Source organism: Chiloscyllium plagiosum, chromosome 3 (assembly GCF_004010195.1).
Source record: "Chiloscyllium plagiosum isolate BGI_BamShark_2017 chromosome 3, ASM401019v2, whole genome shotgun sequence".
In the NCBI taxonomy this organism is placed as follows: Eukaryota; Metazoa; Chordata; class Chondrichthyes; order Orectolobiformes; family Hemiscylliidae; genus Chiloscyllium; species Chiloscyllium plagiosum.
Window position 1 is genome coordinate 111,290,752 of NC_057712.1, and position 24,416 is coordinate 111,315,167.

A 24,416-nucleotide genomic window follows, 5' to 3' on the forward strand; every position below is an offset into this window, starting at 1 on the left:
CGGAGATGTTCCCTAAAGCGCTCTGCTAGGAGGCGTCCGGTCTCCCCAATGTAGAGGAGAGCGCATTGGGAGCAACGGATACAATGATATTAGTGGATGTGCAAGTAAAACTTTGATGAATGTGGAAGGCTCCTTTAGGGCCTTGGATAGAGAGGTGGTGTGGGTGCAGGTTTTACAGTTCCTGCGGTGGCAGGGGAAGGTGCCAGGATGGGAGGGTGGGTTGTAGGGGACCGTGGACCTGACTAGGTAGTCACGGAGGGAACGGTCTTTGCGGAAGTTGGAAAGGGGTGGGGAGGGAAATATATCCCTGGTGGTGGGGTCTTTTTGGAGGTGGCAGAAATGTCAGCAGATGTGAGGTCCTAGGGAGTGTTGCTGAATAAAGACCTTGGAGTGCAGGTTAATAGCTCCATAAAAGTGGAGTTGCAGGTAGATAGGATAGTGAAGGCAGCGTTTGGTATGCTTTCCTTCATTAGTCAGTGTATGAGTACAGGAGTTGGGAGGTCATGTTGCAGCTGTACAGGACATCGGTTAGGCCACTGTTGGAATATTGCATGCAATTCTGGTCTCCTTCCTATCAAAGATGTTGTGAAACGGGAAAGAACTCAAGATTTACAAGGATGTTGCCAGGGTTGGAGGATTTGAGCTATAGGGAGAGGCTGGGGCTATTTTCCCTGGAGCGTTAGAGGCCAAGGGATGACCTTGTAGAGATTTCCAAAATTATGAGAGGCATGGATAGGATAAATAGGCAAAGTCTTTTCCCTGGGGTCAGGGAGTCCAGAACTAGAAGGCATAGGTTTAGGGTGAGAAGATAGATATGAAAGAGACCAAAGGGCAACGTTTTCCACAGAGGGTGGTATGTGTATGGAACGAGCTGCCAGAGGAAGTGGAGGCTGGTACAATTGTAACATTTAAGAGGCATTTGGATGGGTATAGGAATAGGAAGGGTTTAGAGGGATATGGGCCAGGTGCTGGCAGGTGGGGCTAGATTGGGTGGAGATATCTGGTCAGCATGGATGGGTTGGACCGAAGGGTCTTTTCCATGCTGTACATCTGACTATTACTGTTCAAGTAATGGGTTGTGAAGTCCTCAAATCCTGCTTGCATGCCCAAGTTCATTGTACTTGGAAGTATTACAATTGCTCCTCATATCTGAAATCATTTAAATTGAATGGCTGTGCATCTAACACTTTGCAGTATGAACTCAGGCCTGGAAGAACAAAAAAAATTTTATGACTAGATAGCTTGTTCAGGGGCATGGGACTGGAAATAAATTGCTTCGAGTCACTGCTGGGGTCCTACACCTGCAGCAAGTTTCCAGCATCTACAGTATTTTGCTTTTGACTGACCCTTGTGGATTTCATTACTAAGTGACAGCGAGAGATCCACTTATTCCTGTCCTGCCATAAAATCAATTTAGATGGGATGTAATTTCTCAATCTCCATTGTTTAGCAAATTGTAGGACTAGAGCCTTCCACAAAATTTAGATTCACCACATGCACTAGTTCCTTTGCTAATGTTAAGCAATATCCTCACACTCACCACATCTGTCAATGATTACCCTTTCAGAAATCTAGACCACAAAACTACTGATGGGTCCTGTTACGACACCTTCAATAAAGTTCAAACTTTTAAAACTAGCACCCCATTGTCCCTCCTTGGAGGATGAGAGAGGAATGAGTCAGACCTCTACCAAGGTACCCTTTGGGGATAGGTGGGAGGAGAAACCAAGTGTAAATTACACTAATTCAGGAGTCCAAGCAGATAACAAGGTCAATAGAGACGTTCCTTCAGAGAAAAATCATATTAAAGTCAAATTAGATTGTTTTCCTTTTTTCTAAGCAGGGAAAGAGGCAAAATTCTGGATTTAAATCAGACAAATCTTCTCCAGATTAACCTTAATGAACAATTTGCTAAAGAAACAAGTTTAACAGAAACTTAAGCAATATGGTTCAGCATGTCAGCATCAACAATTAGCTGTGGTAAGTTAATTCATTGAGCAGACACTTTAATGTCAGCTGTGGCATGTACATAAATGGTATTATGCAGCCAGAGTAAAGTGATCAGAACCCCATTTGAGTGTTTGTGAAGAAAGGTCTTTACAAGATATACTGAAGCTTCTAGACTGGAAGATCTTCCCAATAGCTGAAGCTATTTCTGTTCAGTGAATACCCACAAAGCACAGAAAGCAACAGTAGCCAGGTGGGACAAGATGCTATTAAAAAGTAAATGCCCAATGAGTCAGTCAATCTTGGTAGGAAGACAAACTTGCCCAAAAATGATGTTTCCCCTCCACCTTTAAACAAAGGATGTAAACATTATGCACCAGTCCATGACAGAACAGAACATCGAGAGATGCCCCCACTTCCACTGTTCTTGGAGGGGAATAATTAAACACTGTTCAAATCAAGAATGGCACAAAGGGTTGCAATAGGTTCTGAAGAGGTGTCCTGTCACCATGACCATCCAGATAATGGAATTTTGCCCCTGCTTCTGTTTAAACTATTCAGCTTACTCCATACATTTGTAACTTTTATGCACTCCTGGAATTGGTTACCACACCTATCCATCAAAAACCACAGCTATCCAGCATTCTGCTCAATCTCATTCTAGTTTTCAAGTTGTGCCATGGCATTTCAACATTTACATTCCCCTAATCTGGCATCGAGTGCTCTCAATTTTAATTGCTCCAGTGAAGGGAATGCTTTGATTTGCACTTCATGCCAGTTCTACAACTGGGAGCAGAAACATCTTGAGGCTCTGAAATGGAGCCAACTGGTAAAGTTAACACTGTAGGGTTAAAAACATTAGAGTGGTGCTGGAAGGTCAAGTCAGGCAGCACCTGAGGGCCAGGGAAAAATCCTGATGTTTTGGGCAGGATGAAGGGCTCCTGCCCAACCCGCTCTGCATTTTCAGCACCACTTTAATGTTGACCGATCTCCAGCATCTGCAGTCCTCACTTTTGCCACTGCAGGATAAAGTCTAACATGCGACACGGTCAAATAATTTGCTCTAAATTGGTTTAATGGGATAGCTATGTTTGTAGATCAAGGACAGGTTGCAGTTGTGGCTGAGAATTATTCCTAGTTCTTTGAAGTTACAAGAATACAGAACCAAGCACTAAAACTGAAATCTTCAGTTTGTAGCTTTACTGAAACTAGAATGTCCAAGTGGTGGTTTCATCTAATGTTTGTCTCAAGGCAAATTTCATACACAGCTTGTGCAATGCTAGTGTTATACCAGTGATACTTGCTAATTAGCCAATTATTCTTTCAGTCAAGTTTTTTTTTAAAACTTGCATCTCAATTTACATGTTCTTTGCAAGAATGACTGCATCTTTAGCCCAAGCTAAAACTTCTCATACTTGGCCCTTTCACATTCTTCCTTTTAAAATTTACTTCATCCAACTTGGTCATTACCTTGTCTTGGCATACTGGGTGCAGTCACCCTCCAGGTGAGTTTGTGTACTGCCTTCCATGCAGTGGAGCAAAGTCAAAACTCTTGATCCTGTGGTCTTCAAAATTCTGAAGTGCATTTAAATACAACCCAATCTGATTGTTAATAAGTTAACTTCCACTTATGATTAATATGCTTATTTGATCCACAAAGCTAGCCCAACACCTCAGGCTCAAAGCCAAGAGAAAAGGTTTACTCATTCAACAGCCTGAAAGTTCTGATCAGAAGGATCCTGCTACATTCATAGTTGTAGACAGCAGCTTTCGTGAAGTAGTAATCACTCCTATTTAAAGGCAAGCAGTTAATTTGCACCAATTGGACTTGGGATTAATGTTATCCAATTTCACCCACTAGATTTTTCTTAACCCAAACTTGCCCTTCCTCACCTTAACCATTGGGTCTTTGAACAAAACTTTGACAATGCTGATTATGCAAAAGATAAAGACGACCAATTTTAAATACCTACTCTCAAATTACAAAGAGATTAGCTTCTCTTTCACTTGGTGTAAAGATCAACTTAGCTAAAAAGCCTACCCAGAGAGTTTTCAACCTGTGGGCACGGAAGTCTATAATAAAAAGTTAATCCCTGCAACAGATTATGGTTACAGGTACAATGTTTGACTGGAAAGGATAATCCATATTAATTTGCCTTGAAAAATTTCCTTTTTGAACTTGTGACACCTCTCACTCATGCCTGTCTGCGGTGAAGAGTAAAAAGGCTGACGACATCTAGTCTATTATAGAAGTGCAGGAGCTTCACTTATGCTTTAGTTTTATGGCATTAATCTTTGCTTGACCTGGCTTTTCTTTAAAAAAGACCATTTAAAAATTTAATGTGCAGGGCCCCTAACTGCCTGCACAATTGTTGCAAGAAGCAGACAAGATGTCTCATGTTCAACCTGACCAAATAAGAGTAGAACTGAAAACAGGCAGCTTGGCCATTAATGTTACTACAAGTGGCCTCAATACAGTTTTGGTTAGATGGCAAACGTTTTCATTTTGATCAGAAATGGGAGCCTCAAATTAAACAATAGATGATTGCCTGATACTTCAAGGATACTGGAAGGACATTAATCACATGCAAAATTTAAGCACTGAGTCTGGAAACCTTACATCAGAGCTAGCTTCCCTAGTGCTCAGGTTAACAAAAGATGAGCTAGTCAAAGTTTTACCTTATTGATGAACTTAACTGAAAAGAGTTGAGGTAGACAAATCAGATTGGAGACCAGTGCAAATACAAAACTTGTGCCTTGCTTTGATAATCAAGGTCTGCAAGAAGTTGACTATTGCTAAAATTGGATTTTTGGTCAATGGTCAAACAGCTAAAATTTCAGCAAAAGCTCTAACAGAAGCAGTATACCATAAAAGAGTGTTACTCTTGAAAAATTTCCCAGCTTGTCATGTTTGATGGTCGGTGTAACACTTCAACTAATGATTTGCACTTAGTTACAATAGTCATGAGAGCTAGCATTTCCACAAGAAACAAATCTTGCAGGGTAAAAAGCAATGTGATCAAAAACAAAGCACCTTATCCACCATTCAAATAATCTATTAAAAAATAGTAGCTGGTGCAAGACATAAAAACCGACTACAGTGAAAAAGTTTTAAAATTAGCTATAAAATGCCAGATAGCCCAAGATTAGGAAGCTCTGTAAAGACCATAATCAGATGAGTGACTGAATGAGAGTGGGCTAGTTACAAATGGTACCAATGTGATGTCCTTCCAATTAACACAAGATTATTGTATAGCGGAATCTTAGATGCTGGTTTGACAGAGGGCAGGCAAGCTCTAGAAAAAAAGAGGAGCTATTCAAGATAAAATCAACTTAAAAAAAGGACACAAGTAAAGAAATTCAGGATAGTTACAGCTGGAGGTGCAAGTAAAGTCTGGAATGAAAAACATGAAACCATTACTAAGAAATCAAGTTCACCATTTCCAAAGGGAATTGCCAACCTCACTTGAGACTCCACAGCTAGATGACTCAACTGCGCTCTAGCAATTATAGAACTGGCTTAAGGAGGTTTCAAAGTCTCAGGAAGGAGATGAAGCCAGCTGATTACCAACCCAAGCACCAGAAAAGACAGAAGCAGCCCTAACAACCCTATAAAGTCCACCCTACTAACATCAGGGGCTAGTGCCAAAATTGGAGAGCTCTCAGACCAGTGAAGCCACAGATTAACGTAGTCATACCTTCAGTTATAGTGAACAATGTCCCAGAAATTGCTATCACCATCCCAAGATGGGTCCTTGTCCACTGGCAGGACAGACTTGGAGGTGGTGCACACAGTCCGGAGGGAGCTGACCTGGGAGTAGTCGATCTTTACTCTGGACCTCCAGCCTCATGGCTTCAGGTCAAGCATAGGCAAGGAAGCCTCCTGCTGATCACTCTTGCCATTCTCCCTCAGTTGAAAGAGGCTCCATGTTGAACAACACTTCAAAGATGCACTGAAGGTGCCAAGGGCATAAAATGTATTCTGGGGGATTCTAGTGTCTGCCAAGACCAGCTCAGCAGCCGGACCATTGATAGAGCTAGTTAGATCCTTAAGGACAGCTGCTAAACTGTTTGGTTTCCTAACCATCTAAAGTCATAGGGCCTCATCCTTAATCTGTCGTCTGCAGATTCATCTGTCCATGACAATAAATCATGGAGAGCAACCACTGCACCATCCTTGGAGATGAAGTCCTGCTTTTACATTAAAAACATCTATTATGTGGGTCCATCACTGCTAAATAGGACACTTGGATCTAGCATCTCAAGACTGGGCATCCATGAAGTGCTGTGGGCCATCAGAATTGTACTCCAGCACCATCTGCAACCTCATGGCCTGGCATATCCCTTATGCAACCATTACCATCAAGCCAGAGGATCAATTCTGGCTCAGTGGAGAGTGCAGTAGAGCGTGCCATGAGCAGCACCTGGTAAACCTGAGGATAAAGGTGTAAACCTCGAGTGGATCAAACAGAACTACTCGTATGCCACACAGCATACTCAGCAAGTGATAGAACTGAGCAATCTCATAACCAAGAGATCAGATCAAAGCTCTGCAGTTGTCACATCCAGTTGTGAATCATTTGATTGTGGGCAATTGATTCACTGGTGGAGGAGATTTTCCATATCCCCCACCTTCAATGATTTGAAGAGCCCAGCACAGAGCAAAAGAGGAGGCTGAAGTTCACACAGCAATTCTCAGCTGAAGTACCATGCTGTTTGTGTGGCATCAAGGAGCTGGAGCCAAACAGGAATGGGGAAATTAGTGGCAAACTCCACTAGTAGCATAACTAAGCACATTTGTGGTTGGTCAGAGTTCCTCACCTAGTATTCTAAACACAACTATCTTCAATCTGTTTTGACTTGCCCTCCATGAGGATGTGTGCAGAAGACTGCATAATGTCCTGCAACTTTGACTCCTACTGAAGCAGCCCACATTTAAATGAAAAACATTGGACAATACCCAGGCTTGGGCTGACAAGTGGGCAGCATTTGTACCACAAGTACCAGGCTCTGAGTATCAAAGAAAATCAGCACCCCTCATTCACCAGTGTTAATAAATCCTCATTAACATCCTGGGGTTACCTTCTATTAGAAACAATAGACTCTCCATATGGAGTAGCTACTGAGCAGGACAGACTGGCAATATAGTGTTTAACCTCATTCTGAAGTCTGGCCAATGATAGAACATTACTTGCTTTCTGGACAGGTGCAGCTCAAAAACCAGAGGATAAAACAGTCCGTTCAATTGGTATCTCAAGCATCTCCACATTGTTCTATGTACTGGCCTTGCAACTAACTTGCTGCATGTGAATGTTGGTCAACTGCTTGATAGCAACTATTGGTGTTCTAACAATTTGCTTTCACTAGTAAGTGAAGGCATAAATTGCAAAGGCTACATTGAGGGCTTGCTTTAAGACAGGCAGTGTACTGAACCCTGTTGTAATCTAGAAACCGCTTAGGATCTGCCTGACAGTGCTGTTACAGCATGGGTCGTGCAAAACAAGACAACCTCACTATCCCTGTATTCAACCCTCAACTGCCCTACTGGTTCCTAACAAGACTTAACTATGACTAGGCAAAATCTTGTCTTAACTGAGAAACTAATGGCTTTAGTAATATTAAAAAGGGAATCTAGTGCCTGTGATTTTAAACCCAATCTACTGATTTAGAGCTTACTAGATGTAAAGACTAGAAATGACATGCAAACAGCCAGTTCTTGTAATCACACACCTCACCAGGGTGAGGTGCATGATACTAGATCTTCATTTTGGAAGAAACTTATCAATACTACAACACGTTCTAGTGGACTCAAGGAATGTTCATTTTGAACTTGATTCAGAACTTGAGTATTGGATCTAGTAGTGGGATAACTAGACGACAATTAGAGCTTTCTGTAGTTCTAGCATACACAACCTTTATAAAATTGTTGGACAGTATAAACTTCTGTTTTTTTCCCTAACATTGTCCCTCCCAAAATTCCCCTGGCACCAACTTTTAATTCCCCAATTTAAACAATCTGTTTGATCATGCCACCTTTCTGGAGTCAAATGCAGGATTTTCAACAATCAACCTAAAACTGATCGGAGGCCAGGCCTAGCAGCTTTGTCTGAAAAATTTGATACAACTGTTAAACATGAAGGGTCAATCATACTTAACTTCTGTAGTGGTGGTGTTGGCCAAATTCAGTTTTAAGGAAATGTTCAGGTGGCTTTTGGTCTGGCACTTTCATACACAGGTCAATGGCAACTGCATGCATCCAATGACCATATCTAGTGATTTGTTCTCTAGTGTTAACTGGAAGCTTTCCAAATAAAAGCTCAAGTCAAATTTCAAATAAAAGGCTGTATTTTTGGTTACACTTACAATTACAACAGAATCAAGTTCTTCAGTCCAAGTCTGCAGAAACCCATCTATTTACACTAATCCCACTTTTAGCCCATATCTTGGTACACAAGTGCTCATCCACCTATAAAGCCTCAGCTATGCTCCCAAGTATTAGATTCTACCACTTTCTGCATGAACAAAACTCCTCTTCTCCCAAACCTCTTGTCCTTCACCTTGAAGTTATGCCCCTCAGTGACCCTAGAACTAAAGGTCATAACTACGTCCTTTCCACCCTGCCCAAGCCCCTAAAAATATCCCCCAGATTCCTTTGCTCCAAAAAAAAGACAATCTGAGCTTATCCAATTCATGGCTGAAGTGCTCCAACCTAGGAAACATCCCGGTGAATCCTTTTGCAATCGGAACTTATACGACCGCAGCTATGGCCAAACCAAAATTTGTGTACAGCTCCAAATTAAATTCACTTTGCCAGGGCTAAAGTGCCCTGTATGCTGTTATCCACCACATGTGCAAGTCATAAATCAGAGGGTGTCCACACAGAATAGGGTGAAAGCAATAGAATTCTTGCCTTGCACTGGGGGTCAAGTTTATTCATAGGCACTGGCTGGTCAGCAAATGTTTGTCTTGTTTTTTATTCTTCAAAAGGTCTGTTGAGCAGATGATTTGAACTGCAACAGTCTACCTGCTGTAGATTGACCCACAGTAACCTTGGTGGGAATTCCAGGATTTTTCCCATTGAAGGAACAGCAATATTTGGCTTGGAGGGGAGCTTGCAGGTGGTGGTGCACCTATTTGCTGCCCTTTCCCTATGTGGAAGTAGTCAAGGGTGTGGAAGCTGCTGTCTAAAAAAACTTGAAAGGGTTCAGAAAAGATTGAAGGATGTTGCCAGGGTTGGAGGATCTGAGCTATAGGGAGAGGCTGAACAGGCTGGGGCTGTTTTCTCTGGAGCGTCGGAGGCTGAGGGATGATCTTATAGAGGCTTACAAAATGGAGGGGCATGGATAGGATAAATAGGCTTTTCCCTGGGATCAGAGAGTCCAGAACTAGAGGGCAACGGTTTAAGGTGAGGGGAAGATGAGACCAAAGGACAACTTTTTTCATGCAGAGGGTGGTACGTGTATGGAATGAGCTGCCAGAGGATGTGGTGGAGGCTGGTACAATTGCAACATTTAAGAGACATTTGGATGGGTATATGAAGAGGAAGAGTTTGGAGGGATATGGGCCGGGTGCTGGCAGGTGGGACTAGATTGGGTTAGGATATGTGGTCAGTATGGATGGTTTGGACCGAAGGGTCAGATGTACAGCATGGAAACAGACCCTATGACCTGTAAATTTCTGCAGTGCATATTAAAAAAGCACTGCTATTACTGAGTCAGTGGCAGAGAGAGTAGATATGGCGCAAACAGACAGCGTAACCCTGGATGGCATATGCTCCTGTTGGCAGAACTGCACCCATCTGGGAAAGGAGAGTATTCAATTATATCTGAATTGTGCCTTCTCCATGGAGTGAAGACTTGAGTCCAGGTGGTGAGTTACTTGCCACAATGTTGCTAGCCTCTGACCTGTCCAGTAGAGTTTCTGGAAAATGGTATGCTACACCTGATAGGGGAATTTAGTGATGGAAACACACTTAAGGGGGTAGTGGTAAGGTTCTTATTGGAGTTGGTCATAGCTGGGTGTTTATGGGGTAAGTATTCATCAGTCGAAGCTTGGGTATTGTCCATATGTTGCAGCCTTTCAACAGATCGCTTCAGTATCAGAGTTGTGAATGGTGTGGAGAAAAGTCCACAGTTCCTCCCTTTATGGAGGAGTTTAAAATGGTTAGACATAGGGCACTGCCCTTCAATTCCCTGGAGATACTGACCAACCACAACCATCTTGTGCCAGGTATGACTGCAATTAAGACAATTTGCCCTGATTTCATGTATTCCGGTCACTTGTCAATGTTTAAGTGAAGGTGTCATGGAGAGAAGCCCCATGATCTGAGATTCAGACTTGTGTCCTCAACATTGGAATTTCTGCCACCGTGCTATACCCTTGAAATTAAAGGAGAGTAGGTTCCATGCTGGAGTGCTGTCAGCTGAGCCAGGGCTGACAAGTTTGACTTAAAATCCAGTGTTATCTTTAGCCACTAACCATGTTTTGAACAATTAACTTGACCAAGTTCTAGAGTCAAACTTAATTGCTTGTGTGGGTGTTGCTGGCTGGCCAGCATTCTGTCCCCTTGAGCTAGTGCTGCCCATCTGCTATGGGTTGACACACTTAGAACTTTTGGATTTTGATCTGGTGATAGTGAAGGAATGGAGATATTTCCAAGTGAGGAAGGGAGTGGCTTGGAGACAAACTTGCAGGTAGAGTCCCATGTATCTGCTGCCATTATCCTTTGATAGGAGTGGTTGTGGGCTGAGAATGTACTGGCTAAGGACTTTTGGTGAATTTCTGCAGTGCACCTTGGAGGTAGCCCATAGGAGTGAATGCATGTGGATTAGTGCCAAGTGGGCCACTTTGTCCTGGATAGTGGCAAGCTTTAAGTGAAGCTGCACGCATCCCAGCAAGTGCAGAATATTCAATCACATTCCTGGTGTTACTTTTCAATGGTGAAAGATTGAGTCAGGAAGGGAGTTACTCATGGCATTCAGAGCCCCTGATCTGTTTTGTGGTGAGTCCATTTGAGTTTTGATCAGTGATGCTAACACCATTGAATGGCAAGAGGCAGTGACTAGACCATCTTATTGGAAGTGGTCATTGCCTGGCATTGAGACAATTGTTACTTGCAACACGACACCTGGAGGAAGTGTGCCTCCTCTTCTGCTTACGAACCCTCCAACCACAAGGGATGAATGCAGATTTCTCTAGCTTTATTCTCTTTTTTCCCCACCACCTTCTTGACCTGCAATCTTCTTCCCAACCTCTCTGCCCCCATCCCCTCTCCGGCCTATCACCCTCACCTTAACCCCCTTCCACCTATTGCATTCCCAACACCTCTCCCAAGTCACTCCTCCCTACCTTTTTATCTTAGCCTGCTTGGGATGCCCTCATTCCTGAAGGGCTCATGTCCAAAACGTCAATTCTCCTGCTCCTTGGATGCTGCCTGACCTGCACTTTTCCAGCAACACTTTCAGCTTTGATCTCCAGGATTTGCAGTCCTCACTTTCTCCTAATTGTTACTTGCCACTTGTCAACCCAAACCTGGATACTGACAATCTTGCTGTGTTTGGACATGGGCTGTTTCTGTATTAGACGTACAGCATTGGAGAGAAATTAAGTCCATAGCCTGTTTTGCTATTCAATCATGGCAGATAGGAGAGAAGTTCAGAAACCTTTCTCCCCATAATTGGTCTTAAATATACTACCAAACCTGGCCTCCCCAGCCTTGTTTGGCAATGAATTCCAAAAGAGTTGCAAATAATGCTGAGCATTATGCAGTGAACATCCACTTCTGATCTTAAGGGAAGGTCACTTAAGACTGACTTGTAGATTCTGGTGCCTGGACATTACCCTGAGGAATTCCTCAGCTCTAGGACATCCCTGCAAATGCCAGACCTCCAAGCACAATCTTCCTGTCAGGCATTACTCCAACCACCAGAGTTTGCCCCAATACCCACTGATTCCAGATTTGCTCGGGCTCCTTGTGACAACGCTGTCAAATGCAACCTTTGTCAATTACTATTCACAACTCAAATTGTTTTTCCTTGTTTGAACCAAGTCTACAATGAAGTAAAGATAGCACTGTGATTACACCTTTCACCACAACTGATGCAAAGGAGGCTGAATGTCTATCTGTCTTAGACGTAGCTGGGCAATTAACAGTCAAGTAGATGCCAGTATTACTTCAATAGCTTGGCTAGGGAAATAGCAACTTACAGGAGCACCACTCTTCTGTTGCTGGAATCTTGCCAGGGTCCATAGCCTTTATGGTATTTGGTGCCAGTCATTTGATATTACATGAAGTGAATCAAATTGGCTGAAGATTGGTATCTGTAATGCTGGGGACCACTGGAGTCATCCACTTGGCACTTCCAGCTGAGAATTGCTGTGTGAACTTCAGCCTCCTCTTTTGCTCTGTGCTGGGCTCTTCAAATCATTGAAGGTGGGGGATATGGAAAATCTCCTCCACCAGTGAATTAATTGCCCACAATCAAATGATTCACAACTGGATGTGACAACTGCAGAGCTTTGATCTGATCTCTTGGTTATGAGATTGCTCAGTTCTATCACTTGCTGAGTATGCTGTGTGGCATACGAGTAGTTCTGTTTGATCCACTCGAGGTTTACACCTTTATCCTCAGGTTTACCAGGTGCTGCTCATGGCACGCTCTACTGCACTCTCCACTGAGCCAGAATTGATCCTCTGGCTTGATGGTAATGGTTGCATAAGGGATATGCCAGGCCATGAGGTTGCAGATGGTGCTGGAGTACAATTCTGATGGCCCACAGCACTTCATGGATGCCCAGTCTTGAGATGCTAGATCCAAGTGTCCTATTTAGCAGTGATGGACCCACATAATAGATGTTTTTAATGTAAAAGCAGGACTTCATCTCCAAGGATGGTGCAGTGGTTGCTCTCCATGATTTATTGTCATGGACAGATGAATCTGCAGACGACAGATTAAGGATGAGGCCCTATGACTTTAGATGGTTAGGAAACCAAACGGTGTGCACACCCAGTTTAGCAGCTGTCCTTAAGGATCTAACTAGCTCTATCAATGGTCCGGCTGCTGAGCTGGTCTTGGCAGACACTAGAATCCCCCAGAATACATTTTATGCCCTTGGCACCTTCAGTGCATCTTTGAAGTGTTGTTCAACATGGAGCCTCTTTCAACTGAGGGAGAATGGCAAGAGTGATCAGCAGGAGGCTTCCTTGCCTATGCTTGACCTGAAGCCATGAGGCTGGAGGTCCAGAGTAAAGGTCGACTACTCCCAGGTCAGCTCCCTCCGGACTGTGTGCACCACCTCCAAGTCTGTCCTGCCAGTGGACAAGGACCCATCTTGGGATGGTGATAGCAATTTCCGGGACATTGTTCACTATAACTGAAGGTATGACTACGTTAATCTGTGGCTTCACTGGTCTGAGAGCTCTCCCAATTTTGGCACTAGCCCCCAGACTTCACAATTTTGCAGTGTTTCTGCTTTTGGCTTTTCAGTGCCAAAGTGGTAATCTGTCTGGTTTCACTTCTTGGAAACTCTTATTCAGTGGGTACAACTGCTTGGCTATTTCAGAGGGCAACTGGGAGTCAACCACATTGCTGTGGGTTGAGAGTCACCTGTAGGCCAGACCAGGTGAAGGAAGATTTGCTTCACTCCAGTACATGACTGAACCAGATTGTTTTTTTCTGGACAATTGGCAGTGGTTTTATAGCCTGTAGACTATTCCAAACTATTTTTAATTGAATTCAAATCCAACCATCTACCATGGTGAAATTCAAACCTGGTCATCCAGAACATCAGCTGCATTTCTGGATTAATAGTCTTGTGAAAACACCACAAAACCCCTCAAACAACCAAAAGTTCTTCAAAATATTTTCAGCCTTACTTAGCAATCAGTGAAGGCTGCCACACAAACTACTGAACAAGGTTTAGCTGAATACATTTCCATTCAGGACAGCTATTCCTTCAGTTTCTGCTGACTTGGTATAGTAACCAAACAGCCAGTAAATGTCTGTAAAGCAGTTCAAGTTTTTGAATGTTCCCAATGCCTTTTTGAAACTAATTTTTGGATTCAAGCTCCTTTTCTGCAAGAAAGACAGGAATAATTAAAACCCAGTCAATTTTCTAAAGTGCTGAAACTGGATCCCAGTGAACTTGTCTACAGCCCAAGGTGGTGACAATTTGAATAGCTTTACTCTCTCCATTACAGAAATGCCAACCTCTATGTTGGAAAGTGTTAGACTTCAGGGGGAAGATCAAAACCACTTTGTTAGGACAGCATCTGCACAGTAAAGTAGAAATAAATTGTTACAGAACCACTTGACAATTGAACCCTTGCAAAGAATCCCTGAGCATGCACTAAGCTAGAATAAAAAGCTGAAGACGCAGGTCAGGTAGCATCTGTGGAAGAGGGATAGAAGGTAGTATTGAGTAGAGAGGAGATTGCAGAGCCTTTGGCTTCAATCTTCACGTCATCATTGTCAATAGGAATAGTGGCAGAAGACTGGAGGGTAACAATGTTGTTCCCTTGTTTAAGAAGGGGAGTCAGATAATCCTGGTAATTATAGGCCAGTGAGCCTTACTTCAGTAGTGGGTAAGGTGTTGGAATAAGGTTATAAGAGATAGGATTTATCTGGAAGGGATGAATTTGATTAGGGATAGTCAGTTTTGTGAAAGATAATCATGCCTCACTAACCTTATGGAGTTTGATAGTGACAAAACAGGTGTAGGGTAAAATGGTTGATGTGGTGCTTACACAGACTTCAAAGAGGCATCTGATAAGGATCCACACAGTAGGTTATTGCACAAAGTATGGCATTTTGGGATGGAAAGTGACTTTGCAGTTTGGATCAGAAATTGGCAGGCTGAAAGATGACAGAGGGGAGTGGTTAATGGGCAATGTTCATCCTGGAACTTGGTGTGCTGCAAGGATGTTTTGGGGCCACTGCTGTTTGTTAATTTTAAAAAATGACCTGGATGTGGGTGTAGAAGGATGGGTTAGTAAATCTATGGATAATATTAAGGTAGACAGAATTGTGGGTTGCAGAGACAAGCAAGCTGCAGAACTGGGCTGAAGTGACAAATGGAGTTTAATGCAGAAAGGAGGGGTAGTTCACTTTGGAAGAAACAGGAATGCAGAATACTGGGCTAATGGTAAAACTCTTGGCAGTGTAGATGAACAGATCTGTGTCCAGGTGCATAGATCCCTGAAAGTTGCCACCCAGGTTGATAGAATTGTTGAGGCATATGGTGTATTGGCATTTATTGATGGGGAATGGAGTTTGAAGAGCCATGAGGTCATGCCGTGGCTGTACTAGCCATTGTTAAGGCCACACCTGGAGTACTACATGCAGTTCTGGTCAACTGATTGTAGGAACAATGTGGAAGCTTTGCAAAGTGCTCAGGGGAAACTTACTAGGATATTGCCTGGTATGGAAGGGAGGTCTTTCAAGGAAAGACTGAGGGAACAGAGGCTTTTTGTTGGTGAGAAGGTTGAGAGGTGACAAATCAAGATGTATAAGAGGGTTAGATAGGGTGAACAGTTTTTTCCCCTCAGGTGAAGGCTAACATGAGGGGACATAGCTTTAAATAGAGGGGTAATAGGTTTAGGACAAATATCAGGGGCAATTTCTTGAAGAGTAGGTGGTGCATGGAACTACCTGCCTCAAGTAGCAGCTGATGTTAAAGGCATTGGACATCTGGATAATGCAATGGCATAGGTTAGATGGGCAGATTAATTTCATGGGCCAGAACAGAGACAGAGGGCCTGTACTGCACTGTAATATTGTATGTTTTGATTCCAGTGACTGCAGAAGAGACTCAACATTAACAATAACCAGACCTGCCAGGTTTTCCGAGTAGTCAGATTGAGCTTCAACAGTAATTTGCTTTTGTTAGATTATCCTGTTATGACTTCACTTGGACCCAAAGACAGACAGACACATGACAATTGAAGCTTGGTTGAGCACCATGTTTTTTGCAAAAATGAAAAGCAGCTCAGAACCAGGAATGTCTTTCATCTGACTTATTCTGAATCTCACCTGCTGCTTTGACTGATCAGGTGCCATGCACAGACCGAATGTTTTCATCTAGTGTAATAGCAGACGGCCAACTTCTGTTCTTGCATTAAGACTGCTTCTTGTGTTACACATGAGAACTCAAATTTTGCCTGAAGCTACATTCTGGATTAGTGGTGCTGGAAGAGCACAGCAGTTCAGGCAGCATCCAAAGAGCAGCTAAAATCAACGTTTTGGGCAAAAGCCCTTCATCAGGAATCAAAGCCAGCCCAGTCACCACAAACTGTACTAAGCTGCTAAACAGTCAACTTGTTTGAGCAACCACTGAAGTGTACACAAAGGACATAGGATTTATTATGTAGTTAAAACTTACATGAAACTGGACAGTTAATTCACTGAAATGCTACACAGTGAGCACTCAAAAACAAGCAGTTGATGTTTGACCCCATAACTACAGTCACATATTTTCAAATTACACATAGCTACCACAACAGGTAGGGAACTCTTTATAAACCTTCACTTTTCTACTTGTATACACAACCACCATCTAAATGTTGGAATCAAAGGGAGAGACTAGCAAATACATGACAATTTTCAACATTGAAAAAATTACAGATGCACTAGTTCTGTCAGTGGGAATTTTATGCCTAGCTTTCTAGTAGTTAGGCCATTTCTACTGCCAGGATGCACAACTGCATTGTAACAATCACCTTCTCAATCTCAACTGTGGTTCAGAATTTAGAGCATGCAGTTCAAGATAAACAGATTTCATGACTTCACAATAAAATAATGGTTCTTTTTGCACAAGCTAGCTAACAAGTTTTAATGCCAGTCACTTTGGTTCATGATGAAAGGCAGAAATTTGCAGTGGAGACTCGAATATACATTCTGGTGCATTGCCAAATTTCAGAAGTCTTCCCCACCTCTGCAATTTCTAAAATCCACTTTTCACAGTAAAGAGAGAAACATCTTTCTCAAGGATAGATTTTATTTCATGCTCTGAAATTAAATGGTCACCTCCAAAAAGGGTGCCCAAGTGTCATTACTTGGAGCTGTGTTTACATTGCTTTGATTTTCAAATCATGGAGTCAATAGATACTGTTAAGGCTCTGGGTGAATGTTTGCTTGCTGAGCTGAAAGGTTAGTTTTCAGACATATCACCATACAAGGTAACATCTTCATTGTGCCTCCAGATGAAGCAGTGGTTTAGCCCTGCATTTCCTCTGGTGATGATCCAAGTCAATGTGTTTGTTGATAGAGTTCTGGTTGGAATGCCATGCTTCTAGAAATTCTGGTGAGTGTCTGTTTGCTTTGTCCTAGCATGGATGACTTTTCCCAGTCAAAGAGGTATCCTTCCTCATCTGTATAAGGATACTAGTGAGTGGGTCATGTCTTTTTGTGGCTGGTTGATGTTGATGTGTCCTGGCAGCTAGCTTTCTGCCTTTTCGTCCAATGTAGTGTTTGTTACAGTTCTTGCAAGGTATTTTGTAAATGACAAAAGTTTTACTTGTTGTCTGTATGGGATTTTTTTAAGCTCATTAGCTGCTGTTTTAGTGTTGGTCGATTTGAGAGCTACCACGATGCCAAGAGATCAGAGTAGTCTAGCAGTCAGTTCCGAGAGGTCTTTGATGTAGGGGAGAGTGGCTAAGGTTTCAGGATATGTCTGCTTGTTTGGGTTTGTTGCAGAGCAAGTCAGCAAACAGTGTTCATTGGGTACTTGTTCTTTTTGAATATGCTGTATAGGTGACTTTCCTGTATCAGTGAGCCACCACATTGCAACAATGTTCTAATGCAGCCAAATGACATGACCAACCCAAGGAAACGCAAATGTAAATAGAAAGTGAGCTACACCAGTGCTTCATCTGGAGGCTCACTGAAGTTGTTACCTAATATGTGACTAAATGCCTAAAATCTAACTTTCCAGCTCAGTGATCAAACCTACATCCAGAACTTTAACTGAGCTAATCTTAACACTTGCTAACTGTAAAGACTACTAGCCCTGACAATCTAGTTTTAGTATAAACATTTGTGGCCTAGAATTAGCCAGTTGTTCTAGTAGTGTTAGTGGTTATCTGTTTGATAATGTGGAAAATACCAGAGTTCAAAAAAGGTTCACAACTCAGTAAAAGCATTTGATCTCAACAGTCTACCCTGAAGTTGGAGTGACCACAAACATTTCTATATCCATTTTCAGGAACATCTAGTTTTTCAACAATTGTGAACTTAGTGGAATGGAGTGCAGCAACAGATGGATTGGAAATACCACATTTCTACCTACCAAGCCACTGATGCTCATGAACCTCAATTGCAGACAGTATCTCAATTACCACTGCTGCTAATGAGGCTCAGTTGACAGACAAGCCAGAAGGTTTCAAGAAATATGTTTAACATGACTGACAACTTTGAAAAACTGACAAGCTCATTAAAAGCTGCCTTAAAGAACATGTGGCAATAATCAGAAGTGACAGCACTTAGTAAACCTACAGATTTCCACAAACAAAGGTATTGGAACTACACCCTTTAATGACAGTTTGTTTTCAGAACAAAAATCAGGGGTCAAACATTAGAAAAATAGAAACTGCTGGCAAAACTCAGTATCATGGGAGACTGATTAGCAAGGTTAGAGCTCATGGAGTAAAGGGAGAACTAGCCATTTGGATACAGAACTGGCTCAAAGATGGAAGACAGGGGGTGGTGGTGGAGAGTTGTTTTTCAGACTGGAGGCCTGTGACCAGTGGCGTGCCACAAGGATCAGTGCTGGGTCCTCTACTTTTTGTCATTTACATAAAAGTGATTTGGATGAGAGCATAAAGAGGCACAGTTACTAAGTTTACAGATGACAAAATTGGAGGCAGAGTGGACAGCGAGGGTTACCTCAGATTACAACAGGGTCTGGACCAGATGGGGCAATGGGTTGGGAAGAGGCAGATGGAGTTTAATTCAGATATATGAGAGGTGCTGGATTTTGGGAAAGCAAATCTTAGCAGGACTTATACACTGCAAGGTCCTAGGGAGTGTTGCGAACAAAGATCTTGGAGTGCAGGTTCATAGCTCCTTGAAAGTGGAGTCACAGGTAGATAGGATAGTGAAGGCAGTGTTTGATATGCTTTCCTTTATTGGTCAGAGTATGGGTTACAGGAGTTGGGAGGTGATGTTGCAGCTGTACAGGACATTGGTTAGGCCACTGTTGGAATATTGCATGAAATTCTGGTCTCCTTCCTATCAGAAAGATGTTGTGAAACTTGAAAGGGTTCAGAAAAGATTTACAAGGATGTTGCCAGGGTTGGAGGATTTGAGCTATAGGGAGAGGCTGAACAGGCTGGGACTGTTTTCCCTGGAGCGTCGGAGGCTGAGGGGTGACCTTAGAGGTTTACAAAATTATGAGGGGCATGGATAGGATAGATAGACAAGGTATTTTCCCTGGGGTCAGGGAGTCCAGAACTAGAGGGCATAGATTTAGGGAGAGAGGGGAATGATACATAAAGAGAGACCTAAGGGGCAACTTTTTCAGAGGGTGGTACATGTATGGATTGAGTTGCCAGAGGATGTGGAGGAGGCTGATCCAAATGCCTCTGAAATGTTGCAATTGTATGGGTATATGAATAGGAAGGGTTTGGAGGGATATGGGCTGGGTGCTGGCAGGTGGGACTAGATTGGGTTGGGATATCTGGCTGGCGTGGACACGTTGGACCGAAGGGTCTGTTTCCATGCTGTACATCTGGCTATTTGAGCACCTGTGGTAAGAAAGCACAATTAATGTTTCAAGTATGAAATCTATTGTAGCTAAGAGAATGATGTATTTACACTGAAGACATTGGAGGCAGAAGGGTGGAGACAACACAGCAAAGAGGGAGATGAGATAACAGATGGATGTAGAGACCAGGGAGATGTGAAAGAATAAGTAAACAGATTATGCATTGCAGGCTAGCTCAGAAGAGCCAAGTGATAAAAGCTGAAGGTAGGAAGAAAGTGTGACTGCTAAAAACAACCCACATCTAACAGGTTTACATGTGGGTGTATAACAAGCTCTAAAGTTAGGGACTCAATATGGAGTCCTAGAGACCACAGGGTCCAAGTGCAAAATGTTCTGAGTTGGCATTGAGGCTCACTGACACTCAGCATGCCTGAGAAATATTGGCATGGGAACCTTGAAGGGGTAGGCAACTGGAAGATCAGGGTCATTTTATAGACAGTATGGTTGTTACCTAGTCGGTCATCTCCCAATGTAGAGACCACCCTGTGAACAGTAAATAGAGAGGATTAGACTGAGCAAATTACAGTAAATCACTGTCCTAACTAGAGATAGATTTTCCATCAGCAGATGATGCAGCTCTAGGCTTTCAACAGGATAATTGCGTCAGCTGTCCACATAAACCATCCCTTGATCCAACTCCCATGCAGACCAGATATCCTAAATTATTCTAGTCCATTTGCCATCACTAGACCCACCAGACACTTCCTTCCTATTTATATACTGACCCAGTTGCCTTTTAAGTGTAATTTTACTAGCCTTCACTTCCTCTGGCAGCTCATTCCATACATGCACCACCCTCTACATGGAAGTTGCCCTTTTATATCTTGCCGATTACCTTAAACTTATGCTCTCCAGTTATGGGGAAAGAGCCTTGTTTTATCCCATCCATGCCCCTTATGATTCTAAACCTCCACCTTAAGCTCCAGGGGAAGCCACCCCAGCTTACTCAGCCTCTCCTGTAGCTGAAGTCCTCCAACCCTGGCAACATCCTTGTTAAACTTCAAAGGGTTCAGAAAAGATTTACAACTCCCTCCCAAAAGCAGGGAGACCAGAACTGAAGTAGTATTTTTAAAAAAAGTGTCCTAACCCATGACCTCTACAGCCACAGCATGACATCCCAACTCATACCTCAATGCTCTGACCAATAATGACAAACATACCAAATACCTTCTTCAGGGCATGAACCTGCACCCCAACATCTGTTTATCAACACTTCCCAGGATCTTGCCATCCAATGCAGACATCCTGCCTGATTTGCCCCTTTGAAAAGCCAGATGTCATTTGTCTAGATTCAACTCCATCTACCATTCCTCAGCCTGTTGAGGCATCTAATCAAGATCCCATTGTAAGAGGTAACCTTCACTTTCTACAAGATCATTCCTTGTGTGGTCTGACACCTTATTAACCTTAGCTCTTATATTGAAAATGCTAATCTTAGTTGTCAATCTGTTGTCAGTGGGGGGAGAAAAGTGTTCAGATATATTCTAATACATAAGTGATCAGACAACATTTAGTCACTATTTAATATCTATGACTGATTATTAGAATTGCAGTAGGAACACTGGCCTGTTCCAAACCCTTGCATCATTGAGCCTGCCCCACCATTCAATTAGATCATAGTGGATATTCACTCACTAGAAATTCTCTATATGTTCCATCATGATTCTGAACTCATTGAAGTCAGAAGCTGAACAACATTTAGGCAAACAATTCACATGTAGAAATAGTCTAGTTGTGCCTTTAAAAATCAGTCTCAAGTTGCAGAAAGCCAGTTAATTCCTAATTTTAAAAAGTCTCACTGAAACAGTACTATCATTATTTTACTCCAGGAGACATTTAAGTCAAACTTATGGTGTTCAACAGATTTATCATGATCCTTTAAACTGTTTCTACTTCATACAGTCTTGGTCTCATCCATAATGTGATGGAAGGATTGTGTGTATGTTTCAAAAACTGCTTGTTACTTGCTAAAGAAAATCATAAATCGACTCGCTTGGCATGAAAGGAAAGAGACCAACTTTTATGCATTTCTAAATGCTCTATTGGCTTTTAGATCAGACTACGATTTCCTGAGTTAAGAAAAAAGGACATTAAAAAAGGTAACTGACCCATATTGCAGTTACTATTTCAGTCAGATGTACAGCATAGAAACAGACCCTTCAAGGTCCAACTCATCCATGCCAATCCGATTCTCAATTATCCCCATGGCTTTTTGAAGGAAAAACATTTACAAGTTGTTTTTCAATCATTTGGACTTATCCAGAATCTAAGATTTTTGGAATATTACTACTAGTGCATTCATTATCACTAATGCTACTACCTTGAATATCAGAACACAACTGATCATGTTCAGGGGACACATTAGACTTGAGCCCCAGTTTGCCTAGCATCTTTTCCTCAATAGATTCCATACTTAGTTTATTTTTGAAGACAATTGATACCGTCTACCTTGGAGGATTCAAGCATTTCTTCAATTCAAATCATTCCCTCATTTTCAATTATTTCCCCCCTTCATGTTCCAGATGAGAGAATTTTGACCAGGCTTAAAACTCTTGCTATTTGCAAGTTTACCTTTGCTTCAAATCTCCAGTTTGCTTGGGTTTTTTTAAAAAAAAAAAAAAGAGTTCTCCAATCCTTTGCCTGACAGAAAAATGGCCATGGTTAATGTTTCCTTCAATTTGATGATATGCCCAACTTTCCTAGTTAACCATGACTGGTTTCTCCTTCCTAGAGACCTTCTCAGGGATATCTTTAAGAACATTGTTTCTTAAACCTGCCAATGTTCCTCAACTATCTTTTCAGTAAACTGTCCCCACTGCAGCCAGCTCTGCTCTTATATACAATTGGCCTTTAAGCTTAGCACATTTACCCAAGCTACTCAAACAACACTAAATCCTGCCATATTTTGATTTTTTTCAGAAGCAATATTGTACTCTACTACATTTTACAAAATAAACATTAAACCTGCCTCATTACACAAATCTGCAATGGCCTGGTAACTTGTTGGTAAAAACAATGACTGCAGATGCTAGAAACCAGATTCAGGATTAGTGGTGCTGGAAGAGCACAGCAGTTCAGGCAGCATCCAAGGAGCTTCAAAAATCAACATTTCGGGCAAAAGCCCTTCATCAGGAATAAAAAAGGTAACTTGTTGGATCCAGCATTACCCCTAATTTTCATCTTCATTGATCCAAAATAAGTGGCAATGTCAGGATCCAAACTGCTTACTGCAGAAGCAAGCCATTTCCACAGCCAGTGTTAGGAGAATCCAGAAATTCTTTTAAAACACATACAAACTCACCATTGAGAGTCTTGTCAGTCTATCCCCAACCAAATAAGATTAAAACATTCACAATCAATACTCTTATTATCCCCTGCTTTATTCTATCCAAGCAGAGGTATAATTCAAGGACATTTATTAAAAAGGTCCTACCAACCTCCTTTTTATTACTTATCTCCACAGATGGTGGATCTTCCAACCCAAACATGCCTTGCTATTCTATTACTGCCAACATCCAGCAAGATTAGACTGTTCTGATTAAACTAGAGCACACCAACACCACATCTTGACCAGATGCCAGACAAACTAGTGCTCAGTTTGCTTAGTCAGCTCTATTAAAGTTGTGAAATGCACGGGTAAACATGCTCGACATGCGAACACTGGCCTCACTCTTGAAGCCAGAAGTCACGCAGCCCATTCCAGTACTTAGTTTATTTCAGATTGACACTTTTTGAAACGGGTGGGTAAGAGGTAAAGAGTACAGATTGAGCACAGACAGCTTGGGCAGGAGGTCTGAGATTTAACGGAGTCCCTTAAGGAGGTGGTGAGGAGCTAGGCCGCAGTGTGGAACTACAACTGGACACACGCCAGACTGCGGGCGGGGTGTCAATGCAGCCCAGACTCGCCTCTTCCTCGGCTTGACAGCCCCGTCTCCCACCACCGACGGCGGACGCCGCGGGCCCCTCGGTCCAACCAACCAACACCCAATCATCTGACCAGCTCGGCCCAGCAGCAAGGCTGACATTCTCGTACGGTAACGGGACCCAAACGCCGCCGCGCGCACACACACACACGCCCGTCCCTCAGCGCTCACCTTGATCCGGACCTCGTAGGTGGTGTAACGCTGCCTGCCAACCCCTACCGTCTGCGGAGTACCCACGTCGATCTCCAGGAAGTTGCTGGGTGGCCCGTAGGCGTCGTTGATATTCTGGGGCTTGGTGAGCAGCCGCCGGGTGTCAGGCACAGCCTCCGCCATTTTCCTTCGGGCCTGCTGTCGGCACCCCTGACCTTCCCTGTTATCGCCGATCAGCTGACGGCGTGGCGCGCGCTGGGTCCTGGGAGTCGTAGTTCCGCTAGCGCGGGAGAACTCCGGCCCTGGACGAGGGCGAGGACTACAGTTCCCAGAACGCTCCGCGGTCAGCCCCCGCAGACCGCTCCTCCCAAACCAGGTGATGGACATTAAAGTTAAAAATCGCGCAACACCAGGTTCCAACTTAACTCCAATGTCGGAGGCAACGAGGACTACTGAAAAACGAAAGTATTTTATGTCTGTGCATGGAGTTTAGGCCTTCTGTTTTTTACTTGCATAAATCATAGTTTTGAAAAATATATATGTGAGAAGAAAATGTAATTTGATTGCAATTTGTGGAACCTTTGCTGACAGAAAATGGCACTCCTAACCATTTCCCATGTGTATAACACTCCAATA

At 42.8% G+C, this 24,416-nt stretch overlaps 1 protein-coding gene across 1 annotated transcript in view; it reads right to left on the reverse strand.

Annotated features, from left to right (window-relative positions):
• The window catches only part of snx3 (sorting nexin 3), a 33,142-nt gene extending 9,124 nt beyond the window's left edge, over positions 1 to 24,018 (reverse strand). Inside the window, exon 1 of the mRNA XM_043687084.1 lies at positions 23,802 to 24,018. Within this exon, the coding sequence (XP_043543019.1) occupies positions 23,802 to 23,963 (162 nt within the window). The 5' untranslated portion in view covers positions 23,964 to 24,018. The remainder of the gene's footprint in view (positions 1 to 23,801) is intronic.
• Positions 24,019 to 24,416: the final 398 nt, after the last annotated feature.